Source organism: Perca flavescens, chromosome 5 (assembly GCF_004354835.1).
Source record: "Perca flavescens isolate YP-PL-M2 chromosome 5, PFLA_1.0, whole genome shotgun sequence".
In the NCBI taxonomy this organism is placed as follows: domain Eukaryota; kingdom Metazoa; phylum Chordata; class Actinopteri; order Perciformes; family Percidae; genus Perca; species Perca flavescens.
The window spans coordinates 32,047,565-32,061,318 of record NC_041335.1 but is presented as its reverse complement, the minus strand read 5'-3'; the positions used below and the strand labels follow the sequence as shown (position 1 = coordinate 32,061,318).

The following is a 13,754-nucleotide window of genomic DNA, read 5'->3' as shown; positions in this document are numbered from 1 at the left end:
CATCGGTAACGTATCATCCTCGTCCTCCATCGTTGCATTATTTGCCTTTGACAGTTTAAAATGCGAAATATGTTTAGAAGGGGAAAATAATGCACTAGTTGCATGTTAGCTGGGAGGTGTTTTATTTTTGTAGTCGTAGACAGAGAAGAGAGAAAAAATGTCCTTTTAAGTCAGAACAGTCTCAAAATACAGAGATACTTCTCCAGTGGTGCAGTACACCTGTTAAATGTTTTGGGAAACTAAAAAGAACATTGTAAAGGTGGAAGAAACTCTACAAACCTTTTTTGCCATTTAAACTTCCTCTTAGGATTTGGAAAAAAGTCTCAGATTTAGTTTTATCATTTCTGTGTGGCAAAAAAAAGTCTTGACAGTAAAGTCAGAAGTTGAGGTATTCAACAGATAAATCAATAATAGCAGATACGTTCTATTGGATTTTTCAGAATCAAAAACATTTTCGGAGTTAATTTATCTGATTCTGTAGTTTTAACATGCAAAAGTCACTATGTAAATCAGCACTATGTATAAAATGGGACTAAATGTTTAATAACCATCAGTTACAATTATTGAAACATGTTAACAAAAACCTTTTCATTGGATCCTTTTTGTGCTGGTTATTGATTCACTTGTTGGACCCGTTATTTCAAAGGTCATTCTTGTGGTAAATACCTTGTATTTAGCCCAGTCTGTCTGTGCTGTATCTTCCTGATCACTCCCGTTTCATGGATTTTGAATGAAAGTATGTCATCAGTACATGAAGTCATCATTCAGTCCTTATTCAAAAACAAAACCATTTAGAGAGAGTTAAGAGTTTTGAAAGTATTTTTTCTGAGGAGGTAGGGAAAATAAAATCTTTAACATGTCTTCTAATATCCAAATGTCTGATTATTCAGAGCCCAACCTTTATTTCTGTTACGAAAAACGAACCCTACAACCTATCTACAACATTGTCGATGCAAAAATGATCCGTAGAGCAAAAAACATTTGGACCAATCGACCAAAAGGACTTATTTTTGTATTTTGTTGTTAAGGTCCAGGCAGGCGGCCGCGTTCAGCTGTCTACCAATCACATCATAGTGTCGGACTTGGACACGCCCAGGAAGGACCTGCTGGTTTGGCTCGTCAGTCGTCCAAAGTACGGCTTCATCGAAAACACCAACAGAGGTGAGGTGTGTGTGTGTGTGTGTGTGTGTGTGTGTGTGTGTGTGTGTGTGTGTGTGTGTGTGTGTGTGTGTGTGTGTGCGTGTGCGTGTGCGCGTGCGTGCGTGCGTGTGCGTGCATGCGTGTGCGTGCGCTGTGAGGTTCACAGTTTTAGAGTACCAACATTGTTTCTTTCCTTCTCCGTGAGGCTACAAATCAGAACATGAACAGACGAAACATTCTGTACACATATGAGCACAGGAGACACAGTGTTACTTTTCTGTGCATGTATACAGTCACACCTACCTTACCCCGAGTCATTTCCACATTTCTATTAATGTCACACTCATACGCACACAATCCGGGGTTGAATTCCTAGCGGTGCCGCTACCATCTGTCACAGCTTAATTATGTTGTGGATTAGCACCACCAGATAGCCGGCTACAGATGGAGCCATTGTTGAAATCCCAATGTTGACTGCATGCTTGCTCAACCGCCGCTGTACCTTCTTCTTCCCCTCAGAGGTACTGTTTTGAAAAATGAAAAAGGTGAGATGAGTTGAAAAGTAACTGCTCCCCACTGGGAAAATGTATCATTGTACTGTAAGAGCAGAATGGAAGTCAAAACCAAGTAAAAGACTTGGATACAAACAGAAATGGTAAAACGTACTCAAGATTTTTGTAGTAAAGTAATATTATGGATAGTATGTAATCTCATATGTAAATGATTGATCATTTTACAGAACGTATTTAGAGTTTCATGATTCACATATACAGTAAAGTCAACCATAGAGTTATGCACAGGATGTATAAATACAAAACTGCACTGTTAACCATCCACATTTCTGAAGTATGAGGATCACATGAATAAAATACTGCATAACAATAACATAAAAAGGTTAGAAGATGCTTTGCATTAAAGGGGCACTACTAAAATGCTATTGAGTTGCATCATGGGAAATGTAGGTCATGACGTGTGTTTGGGGCTTGACCTTTACTTGAGACTTATGTTGGTTCCAGTCAAAGTCTGAGGTAATTTCCTATTGTACTTTTTGTGGTAGAATTGTCTGGAATGCAGCATAAATGTCAGTATATCTCAAGCTCTGTTCACCTGCTAGCTTTTCTCCCAAGCTTTCAGCTGCATCTCTCATTGGTTGTTTCATCATCACATGACCTAAAGTCACTTATCACTTGACCGAAGTTTGATATCCTGATTACGTGAGGATGACTGAACCAACTCCATGGCAACTGAGCAAACTCCATTAGCTCATGAAGGCTGTGAGATGCATTTGAAAGCTGGAAGAAGTTAGTAAGTAGACATGAAGTTAAAACACCCTTTTTAAGTGTACGACGCCCCCTCCAGCAGCAGAAGATAACCATATTGAGTTTATATGTAAAGCAGCACTTTTCATTTTTCAACAGATGTGAAGCCATATTAATACAAATGAGGCTCTGCCAAATGACATGCAAGAAAGAGTTATATGCAGATGTAATAAAGGATAAATGCATGGAGTCCGATATTTATATTGTCTGCCGAAGTAGATAAGCAGCTGGCTCCAGTCTTCACTCTCCATGTCCTTGATGGCTGCTGGAGCAGGGGGACAGTCGTTTGTATTCAGCAGAGTCGGTCGGCAGAGTGAGGTGACTGGATTGCTGCTGTCACCAGGGCACAGGGGAGGCTAGCCGGTGTCACCGCCTATGTGTTGCCTTTTTCCCTCAGCAAAACCAACACAGGTTGTGTGTTGATGTGCAGTTGCACAGGAAACACAACTGGCATTCAGCCACATGTTGATGTTCTGCATTTGCATGATTACATTACAGAACAAAATATAGAATAGAATAGAATACACACATACATACATGTTCTGTATTTATATGCACAACAGCGTCTAGCAAAACATTAGCATTTACATTTGTGTGCTAAGCAGAGAAACAGGCACACATAGTGTACAGGGACACACTAAAGACATTCTCTAAAAATACGCATTTTCATTTCAAAAGCTGGTGCAGAAGTATTTAAACATGCAAACACATATAACTGCATTTTTAAAATAGTAGACAGAGGTTAGCAGTGTTAGTTGGTCCATCAATCTGCCCATTACTTCAGTCCATTCTAGTGAGACACCTGGACACAAACAGGCCAGATTTACTTTTAGTCTGCTATGGATATTCATGGTCCCCATGATGAGCACTGATGTGTTTGGTCAAGATAAGTCAAAATACATTATATATATATATATATTTTTTTTATTTATTTATTATTATTTTTTTGCCTAAAAGTTTGTCTGAGTATGCTTTACAAGCTGCACCATATGCAACCTATACGACACAGATCAGAGTACAGCCTCAGGAGCAGCTAGTGGGGCTTTAAACGTTTTTTATTAAATTATCTATCACTCATTCATTAATTGATTTAATTTCAACACAATAATTAACACATTTTGCAGGGGTGTGCGGTCACATAACTAGTACATTCATTCATGATTGTTATTTTTTTATTGAATTTGGTAACACTGTCGGCTTGAGGCCATACTGAAGTTCCTCAGCAAAATAGGATTTAATATATTCAATATGAATGTTTTCAGTAAATTATTCCTTTAAAGCAACCGTAAACTTAAAAGTCAGAAATATTTAAAGGTGTGAAAAGCATTAATTAGATATATGTTTTTTTATTGTGAAATTACATAATTCTTTGATTAATATTACAGCATGATCCCTATGAGCTTAACTTAACACATCTGGGATTCATGTCCCTGAACAATTTCCATTTCCTCTACTCGTATATAGTTTCACAACTTGGGAACAAGATAGATAGATGAGATAGATGCCAGCGGTGTGCCTTCTCGTTTTCCATTCTGAAATCAGCTGATAACATCTTTGAGAACGGATCAAAAAAATTTCCCCACATTTCTCTGGTGGCTGCAGGTGATTTCCCATCCTGATCAGATATCAGAGTTCAGATAGGAGACTCCCTTCCCTCACCTTATAACTGGAGATGATGGAGATGTGATGTGATTTACACACATCAGCTATTCTCTGCATAGCCCTGACTCAGCTCACTGCGGAGTCATCCATCTTCTGTGACAATGACGCTCACACTTTGTCTCAAACTTCAGAGATTTGAAGGTTGATTTTTGTACATTCACTACGACTCTCCTTCAATGCCATGAAGTGCCAGAATTCAAAGGAACTTTGAAAGTGTCTCGGTGCAGCTATCCTGCATCTAAACTGCCAGACAATTGTGACTAAAGGGAAATAAAAAAGCTGTTTGGGGAAAAGTGACCAGGTTTGCTGTCATCCCAGCTGTCAGATGTTATAGGTGATGGCCCGGTAACTGGTCGCCTGAGAGCCACATGAGTTTTGTTACTCTACGGTAAATGTTGCCGTGTACAAAGTGCGACTGTTATGAGACTGCTGTGACTGTAAAGTCTCAGCTGGAGATGTGCATGAATAATAAGCAGTGAAAAAGTGACAGAACTTGTGTAAAAATAGTGCTTTTTATGGTAAAACAAGAAATAAAAGTAACTGTTTCTTAAAATAGCATGGACTCAAGATAAGTGAACGGGGTTCCGATTTTTTTAATTTTTTGTAAAGATTTCTTTTGGGCATTTTAAGCCTTTTTTTTGTATAGGACAGCTGAAGACATGAAGGGGGAGAGAGTGAGAGAGGGGAAATGACATGCAGCAAAGGGCCGCAGGTTGGAGTCATACCCGCGGCCGCTGCATCAAGGACTATATGGGCGCGCGCTCTACAAGGTGAGCTACCCAGGCGTCCGGGGTTCAGATTTCTAATAACTGTCTCTCTATTGTCCCGTCCACTAGGAGGCTCAGTTGGCGGCTCGCGGGTCATCACCCCCGATGTGCCTTTCTCTGTGGAGGACCTTACGTCTGACCACATCTTCTATGTACAAGACAGCTCGCACAAAGCTCCGGCTGAACAGGACGCCTTCAGCTTTTACATCAGCGACGGACACAGCCAGACAGAGGCTTTCAACGTCAAAATTGACATCCAGGTAAATGGTTTTAAAAAAGTCTTAATTTAGAAAAGTCTTAATTTAGGCAATTTCATGACATTTCCTCCTGCACCTCCATCAGTCCCAATTATCACCATGAACCTCCTCCCGTTTTACATAAATTATTCATTGACATTCTGGAATCCCATTATCGTGTTGTCAGTAAAAGTGAGAGCTAAAATTAGAGATTATTAGATGGAGGTCTGGAGTTGTTGGTGAATGTTAGAAAAGCAAATAATTTGCTTTAAACTTAAACATTTGCTTTTTTTCTTTATTGTATTCTGGAAATTAGATGAACCACATCTGTCGATCATTTCTTGTCATAATTTTTACTTATTATCATGACAACTTTGCACCCTGAGGACCAAAACACACTGACTATTACAGCTGCTCTATGTCATCAGAAAAAGTTAGAGCTGTTTAAGTTTAGTATGGACTTTACAGCTTCACACACCAGTAATGTAAAAATGGACCAAACCACTATTCTTAATCTGCATGTGACATCAGCTAAAAAAAAATGTAAACAGCTCTGTCCTCAGACTGTCAGCCTAAACACACTCAGCGTCCAAATCAATCACTTAAGCCTGTCTTGAGTTGAATTGATGAGGCTGTCAGTAAGCGGTTAAGTATGTATGTGTGTGTGTGTGTGTGTGTGTGTGTGTGTGTGTGTGTGTGTGTGTGTGTGTGTGTGTGTGTGCGTGTGCGTGTGCGCGCGTATGCGTGTGTGTGTGTTTGCAAGTGAGCTGTATGCATGCTGTAAGAATTGGTGTGTTTGTGTATGTAGAGGTGGTAGTATAGAGCAGTGGATCCCAACCTTTTTTCCTTGGCGCCCCCCCTACTTATGTCTAAGAAAAGCTACATTATATTAGTACATTATATATTCTAGTGTATTATCATTTGTTTAACATGTGCAAATATTTTTTTTTTACCTTAAACCAGATAAAGACTTGCACACCCCCTGTGATCTTTGCCCCCCTAAGGGGTGCCCGGACCCCAGGTTTGGGAACCACTAGTATAGAGTGTGTTTATATACAAACTGACTTCATGCTAGTCAATCCATTTGATTGCAGGAATCTGGGAGTATTATCTTATGAAGTGTTTTATTTCTCCTCTCTAAGCAGAGTAAAGAGGACAGAGAGCCTGTGGTGGCGGTCAGCAGCATCCACGTGGAGGAAAACTCTGGAGTCGTCATCACTAACTCGTCTCTCAGCGTCCACGACCAGGACACACCGGAGAATGAGATCCTCTTCACCATTGTCAGGAAGCCTTCCTACGGTGAGCACTGACATTAACCTACTACGGTGTATAGGCTTACACTCAATTAGGTCTATCTAGCTAAAAGCGAATGCAGTCCAATGCAACAACCCTGTAATACAGTAAATCCTACCTTCATTATACTGAGAGGAGCTTTGACTATTTAGGGCCCTATTTTAACGATCTAAGCGCACGGCGTGAAGCACATGGCGCAGGTGCGTTTAGGGCGTGTCCTAATCCACTTTTGCTAGTTTGACGACGGAAAGAAGGGTCCGTGTGCTGGGCGCATTGGTTCAAAATGGTTGTACTTAGTGTCTTCATTAATTCATAGGTGTGTTTTGGGCATAACATGCAATAAACCAATCAGAGTGTCCTCTCCCATTCCCTTTAAAAGCCAGGTGTGTTTGTACCCTGGCGCATTGCTATTATGATGGAGGATTTGCACCGTAATATTTTTATTTGTAATCTTTTGCGTTTGTGTGCTGCTGTGCTTCCCTGTGTGTGTGTGTGTGTGTGTGTGTGTGTGTGTGTGTGTGTGTAACAAGAATAGTGTGCGCACGCTGTGCATAAGCCTAGGCGCATTTTACTAATTTTCCATTGACCTGGTTATTGTTGGTCAACGGCGCGATCACTTCCCGCTGCCTCAAGAAAGAATACGCCAAGAATTCACCTGAACACACCTCCCTGTAAGACCAGTACGCCCATGGGCGCAGGTGCATTTGCTATTTAAACGATGCGGGCGCTGGACGCTGGAAATTGACAAGTTCAACAAAATATTAGAAACACCTCTCAGTATGATTCAGTACATTTCAAAATAACCATAACCTTGAATCAACAAAAATGGAACATTAAAACGTTCATGAAGGGAGGATTTATGCCAGGGCTGTTGTATGAGACTGCAATAGTTTTAGCTTGCTGTTCCTGATGATGCAAATTAGCTGCTAGCTACCTCTGGTGGAATTTCTTTTAATTGTGCCCTAAATGTCCCTGCAAAAATAAACAATAAAATAAAAATGAAATAAAACTGAGAATAGAGATGTACACTGCAGAAGTCACAATTCTTCACTAGATTCTGAGCACGACTTTAGGGCAAGGATATGTCCTTTCAAATGCTTTTAATTGTCATTCGCCCATAAGATGCATACATTTCTGTATTTTAGTGTTTTAAACCAACCATTAAGCAGTAATTATGATGTCATAAGTATTGATCTTCAAATTTAATGGACCTACAGATGTGTTTCAAAAGCAGATTATCATGTATATTTAAATATATACAGACATAGTATATTTACTGCAGGTAAACATTGGAAATTATGCATATATACTCCACTTCACACACATACTCCTATTCACAACACGTATACTATCAGATATTCCATACACACACACACACACACACACACACACACACACACAGCACAAACTAATAAACAGCCAAGCAGAGTTATGCTGAGGGGTATCCAACATGTTGATAGTAAATTGTTCTGAACTTGAAAGAGATTAACGCACACACAGACAAACACAGACACACACAGACACACACACACACACGCTTGTAAACACATTACTCTCACTTCCGACACCTAAACAGTTTAAAAGAAGACAAACACACCGTTGATCAGCTACATTGCAGCACACTGACTGCAGCCATTTCTCACACACTCGCTGCACACAGCACAATGACACACACTCAAATCAACTGACCTCCAAACACTCTGTTTTCCTGACGTTCCCCCACCATCCCAAATTGAGTTTTCTCTCCTGCCTGACAAAACCTGGTAGACTAAAAGAAATTCATTTTTACTGGACAAAAATACTCAGCAATATTTTATCTTACCCAATTTTAGCAAAGTTTACAGAATCAGGAAAAATTCAATGAAGAAAGTGAAAAGCAATAATAAGTGATTTGTCATGCTGGAATAATGTCAAATGAGAGCAAAAAAAAAAATGTTAATGCTAAATTTGTATTAAAGGAAAATATCAATCCCATAACGAGCCAATTAGATTGTTTTGTTTGAGATGTAGGATACTGATTTTAATAAAGACAGCCAACCAGTTTTTATGGATGCTTGTCTTATATAAAAAAAGAAGAAGAAGAAGAAGACAGGCAGTGCAATGAAATGTAATGTACCGTTACCTTAAATAAGATGACAGATTTGTCTGGGTTTGAACATTGTTGGAAACATTTGGGATAATGTAAGTACACAACTTATCAAAATACTTGTTTGACATTTAAAGGTGAAAAGTTACATATTATATCTAAGTGAAATTGTTTAATTTCATGGAATCCATTTTTTATAACCAGTAGGAGGACTGGGATCCAGTTTAGGACTGGGATCCAGTTTCAAATGTTTGACCATGTCACGATCAAGAGCCTCTGTCCATGAAAATCCCTGCTTTTCCTCTGTCACTATCTAATAATTCATTGCGCAATATATTGTCATCTGCTCTTTTGTTGTTTTTACTTTTAACTACCTGCCTCAAATATATAAAAGTCAATATTTAAAAGAATGAAAATATTTTGAAAATGTATGTGTGTAAAGGAGAGAGAGAGAGAGAGAGAGAGAGAGTGTGTGTGTGTTCTTGTTTAACTATATTCGTATGGTCCAAAAACCGGGAGTCCAGTATACTTGTAGGGTCCTGACAGCTTTATGGGGCCAAAATGCTGGACCCCACAACGTTAAAGGGCTGTTTGAGGTGCAAGACTTGGTTTTAGGATTAGGGATAGAATTAGGTTATGGTTAGGGTGAGGGTAAGGGTTAAAGTTAGGCATTTATTGTAATGGTTAAGATTAGGGTAAGGGGCTAGGGAATGCATTATATCAATGACGGGTCCCCATAAAGATAGTGCCACAAACGTGTGATTGTGTGTGTGTGTGTGTGTGTGTGTGTGTGTGTGATTGTGTGTGTGTGTGTGTGTGTGTGTGTGTGTGTGTGTGTGTGTGTGTGTCCTCTCATTATGCTCCAGGATTTAGGCTGAAATACCATTTAAATCTGGGCTTTGATTTGAGGAAGCAGTGTAATTTAGTGGAATCTAAAAAGTCTCATTAGTTGGTACAAAGACCTTTCTTAACTTTCATGTACTGCATGAAAAAAATCCAATGTCCTCCGTTTAACTGAGATAATCACAGTGCTGAACCAGATACAGTGTGAGGTGCTGCTTTATTCAGCTACCGCACACTTATACCCTCTTCAAAATCAGAGCTTAATTAATCTCTCATTCCCTCAGGTAAAGTCCGCAGACGGCAGTTTTACTCTCAGCCGCTGGAGAACGGCCGGGTCCTCACGCAGGGATCTACCTTCACCTACCAGGACGTCCTCGACCAGTTGCTGGTCTACACACCTGAAACAGTCAGCGGGGGTGCCGACGAAATGGGTTTCACGCTCACCGACGGCATCTATACGTACACGGGCCGCCTGGAGTTCACCATGGACGTCAGGAAGAGTGAAGGACCCAGAATGACCGTCAACAGAGGCCTGCAGCTCCCAGCAGGTGAGGGGGGAGGAAGGAGGGTCCTATTAACACTTTATGTTGATACAAGGTCTCAGCAGATTTTAAAAAAAGTGTGAGAAAGGTCTTAACTTAAGCATTCTAAGGGAGATAAAGACAGATTCAATTTAAAATCCTGGTCCTTACTTTGAGAGACCTGCACGGTCAAGTTGTATTTGTTGTATTATAAAAATGGGAATTCTTTATTAGGAATAACTCCTTGAGATGTAGCATCTCATTTTCAAGGGGGTCCTTAAAGGCCAACATATACAATACAGTCACAATTAGACAAAAAAGTTACCAAAACAACTTGTGGAGACCACAAGAAAACATACATCATCAGACATACATACATACATACATACATACATACATACATACTAACAAACAAAAGCAAAGCTCTCCTTCACACCAAAACCACCCATATCCTCCCCATTTAAACCATTAAATATTAGACAGTAAACAGTGAAGGTCATTCATATACAGTTAAAAAAAAAATATATATATATATATATAAAATATGAAAATACAAAAAAAATAATAATAATAATATTGTTATAATAATAAAATTATATTGCATTTTATTGTGAAGCACTTTTGAAGCGATTTTTATCTGTGAAAGGTGCTATACAAATAAACTTTACTTACTTACTTACGCTGGGTTCTCTGGATTATTTCAGGATCTTCGTCTCAGATCACAGAGCAGAATCTGAAGGGTACAGACATCGACTCAGACAGCCTGAAGCTCAGGTACGTCCTGACCAAAGACCCTCCGGCCGGAAAACTCCAGCTCAGCAAGAGTGAACGAGTGGAGAAGATTTCTGTCAAAGGTCCCGTTCAGAGCTTCACTCAGGAGGACGTCAACAAAGGTTTTTCTATTTTTGTTGTCCTCTGTGTTTCTCCCAGTTTTAAGCTAGTCCCTGTTCTATTTGTGCAGATGTAACCATAACAGAAGTCTTTCTTTTTATTTTGTGTAATTCTGCTGAAGTCTTTGCTTTATCCCCAAGAAATATAGTCGGCAAGTGTTTTGTTGTTATTGTTGAAGTGACGAGAAATATTCTGACAGAGAGTCAGTTGAGAAGCAATAGATATTTGCCGTAAACGTATACAACTTGGAATTCTACAGCATGGTGGTCAAGAAAAAAAATCCCAGCATTCTTAGTTTAGTCACTGATTTTCTCAAATTTGACTTCTACCTCCTGTGATGAGAACTGGGATTTGGCACATTTATATCAAAGTTTGAAAGAACACGCCAACTTATTGGGACTTTAGGTTATTCACCGTATCCCCCAGAGTTAGATAAGTCCATACATACCCTTCTCATCTCGTGCGTGTCATAACTCTGTCTGATGCACCCACTGCTAGCCTAGCCTAGCACAGATCCTGGAGGTAACCGGCTCCATCTAGCCTACTGCTCCCAATAAGTGACAAAATAATGCCAACATGTTCCTGTTTACATGTTGTGATGTGTATAATCACAGTGTGTACAAATAACAATGTCACATGAGACACAGCCATCTTCTAACCGTATACATGCTGGGAACTATATTCTCAGAAGGCGAAGCGCTGCTACTTGGGCGGAGTGATTTGCTCGCAGCACCTGAGAAGCCCCGTGGTAAGGAGCAGAGAGTAACAATGGTGCTTTTCAGGTGTTGCGCTAATCGCCTTCTGAGAATATAGTTCCCAGTATGTATACGGTTAGAAGATGGCTGTGTCTCATGTGACCTTGTTATTTGTACATGCTGTGACTATACAAATCACAACATGTAAATAGGAAAATGTTTGCGTTATTTTGTCACTTATTGGGAGAATTAGGCTAGTTGGAGCTGGTTCGTGAAAAGCGCTATATAAATTCAATGTATTATTATTATTATTATTATTATTATTATCTGTGATAAGCTAGGCTAGCGGTGGGTGCCTCTGACAGAGTTACGACACGCACGGAGATGAGAAGGGTATATATAAGCTAAAGTCCCAATAAGTCGGCGTGTTCCTTTAAAGAGACAGTTCACGGCTGATATCTCCAACGATGGGCAACTCACACCGAAACAATCTGGATTGATAAATAAGAGAGAGAAAAAAAAAACTTGCTGTCTAAGGGATATTGCTTGTTAATTCAAAGGTGACAAAAAGATTCTTGAAGAGATTGTTAATTATTGAAATGCTGTCATTTTTTTCCACTAGCAGTCAGTGTTAAAGTATGCAAGGAGCTGAAACACAACAGTAAGTTAACACTGTGTGCGTGTCTCTGTCTTGCAGGCCTGCTGCAGTACAGCCACGAGAAAGGAGAGAAGGGAGGCAGCCTGTCTTTCAAGTTCAACCTGCTTGATTCAGAGGGCAACAAACTGATCGACCAGTCCTTCTTCATCAGTGTGCTCGGTAGGGTTTCCTCCATCCCCTGTTACCTGCAGCAATCAAATAGGCTGAAGTGTTCCTTCATTTGGTGAAGAGAGACGAAGGCAATTACAATAGATTTATCCCTTTGTCCTGCATGCTTGCTAATGTGGCACAGAACCTTGGACACATCCTGAATATGAATTGTGTCGAGCCACTGTTAGCTGTTGAAAATTGGTACAGATAAATACTTTTTTTTTTTAAATACTTACTGTATATATTTTTAGAAAATGTCAGGGCTGAATAAGTTCATGCAAATTTAGTCCACTGTATCATCAAACTTCGGTGTCTCTCAGTCAGCTGGATAGTTTATTGTTGCTTGTGACGGCTAAAAACACCCAAACTTTATTTTTCCACTCACTTCCTTCTGTGGACTCAGCCAAACTGTTGCAGTGGTTCAGCAGTTAAAATCCAGACTTCTCATGCAGCTACTGGAGACTGAAGGATTGGCTGTCCCTCACGGTTCAACAGCGTCCTGATTCGCTCATATCTTTCCCAGCTCACGTTTTATCTTGTTCTTTATTATTCCTGCACTTTTTCCACTTTTTCTCTCTTCTGCTCTCTCAGATGTGACTACAGTGAAGCTCTCTGTTCATATCTCTTTCTACCACAATGCCCTTTGATTACTTCTCTGCCCTTTTCTCAATCTTTTCTCATCCGTTTGTCCAAATCTCTTAAACCTATATCACTCTTTCACACCTCCTGATGTACCCAACTCCCTTTTTTTTCTCCGTCGCCCAACTTTTTCTGGTTTTGTACTTGTGGTGTGTCATTTCTCCAGGACCATAATACACCCCTCTGCTCTTCCTATCTTCTCTCCTGTCCCTCTCCAAATAAGTCTGTTTATTTCCCTTCCACTGCTTCAGTCCATATTTTTCATGTTGTACCAGCATGAGAAATCGGCTCTGAATGGTTTTATCTCCTTTTGGATGAATTGTTTTCATAAACTCGTGAAAGGCCACCATGCTTTTACTAATAAATATTTGCCTGGAGGGTTTCTTTTTCTTTCCTTTCAGGATTTTCCTCCGCTCCTCTTCTTCCATGACTAATCTTCTTCTTCTTCTCCCCCCCCCAGAGGACCGTCTACCTCCCTCTGTGGTGGTGAACAAAGGCCTGGTGCTTGATGAAAACTCAATGAAGAAGCTGACCACGCTGCAGCTGTCGGCCAGCGACCAGGACAGCGAACCGGGCGAGCTCATCTACCGCATCACCAAACAGATGAGCCTGGGTCACCTGGAGCATGCCATCAGCCCAGGTACCGACAGGATCTGTGTTTCTGGTTTTGGAACTCAAAGTTACCTATTTAAGTAAGTTCCTTACCGAGGCTATTTTGCAGAGGCACCGTTGTAGTTTTTCTCCTATCCCAGAATGTTGTGTGGACTAGCCAGACCTTCCTGTGCAGTGCTGTGGAGGAAGGTCTGGCAATTACCATGTACAGTAATTGAAAAGACATCTCCATACCATTATTT

At 40.2% G+C, this 13,754-nt stretch overlaps 1 protein-coding gene across 2 annotated transcripts in view; it reads left to right on the top strand.

Moving 5' to 3' along the window:
• Nucleotides 1–13,754, top strand: part of fras1 (Fraser extracellular matrix complex subunit 1) — a 259,913-nt gene that overhangs the window by 207,229 nt on the left and 38,930 nt on the right. The window contains exons 40-46 of one of the 2 annotated variants that reach the window (XM_028577114.1): nucleotides 1,029–1,161; nucleotides 4,958–5,148; nucleotides 6,267–6,423; nucleotides 9,631–9,894; nucleotides 10,572–10,760; nucleotides 12,151–12,270; nucleotides 13,361–13,540. In XM_028577114.1, coding sequence (XP_028432915.1) covers nucleotides 1,029–1,161; nucleotides 4,958–5,148; nucleotides 6,267–6,423; nucleotides 9,631–9,894; nucleotides 10,572–10,760; nucleotides 12,151–12,270; nucleotides 13,361–13,540 — 1,234 coding nt within the window. The remainder of the gene's footprint in view (nucleotides 1–1,028; nucleotides 1,162–4,957; nucleotides 5,149–6,266; nucleotides 6,424–9,630; nucleotides 9,895–10,571; nucleotides 10,761–12,150; nucleotides 12,271–13,360; nucleotides 13,541–13,754) is intronic. The other variant, XM_028577115.1, reaches the window with a different exon arrangement.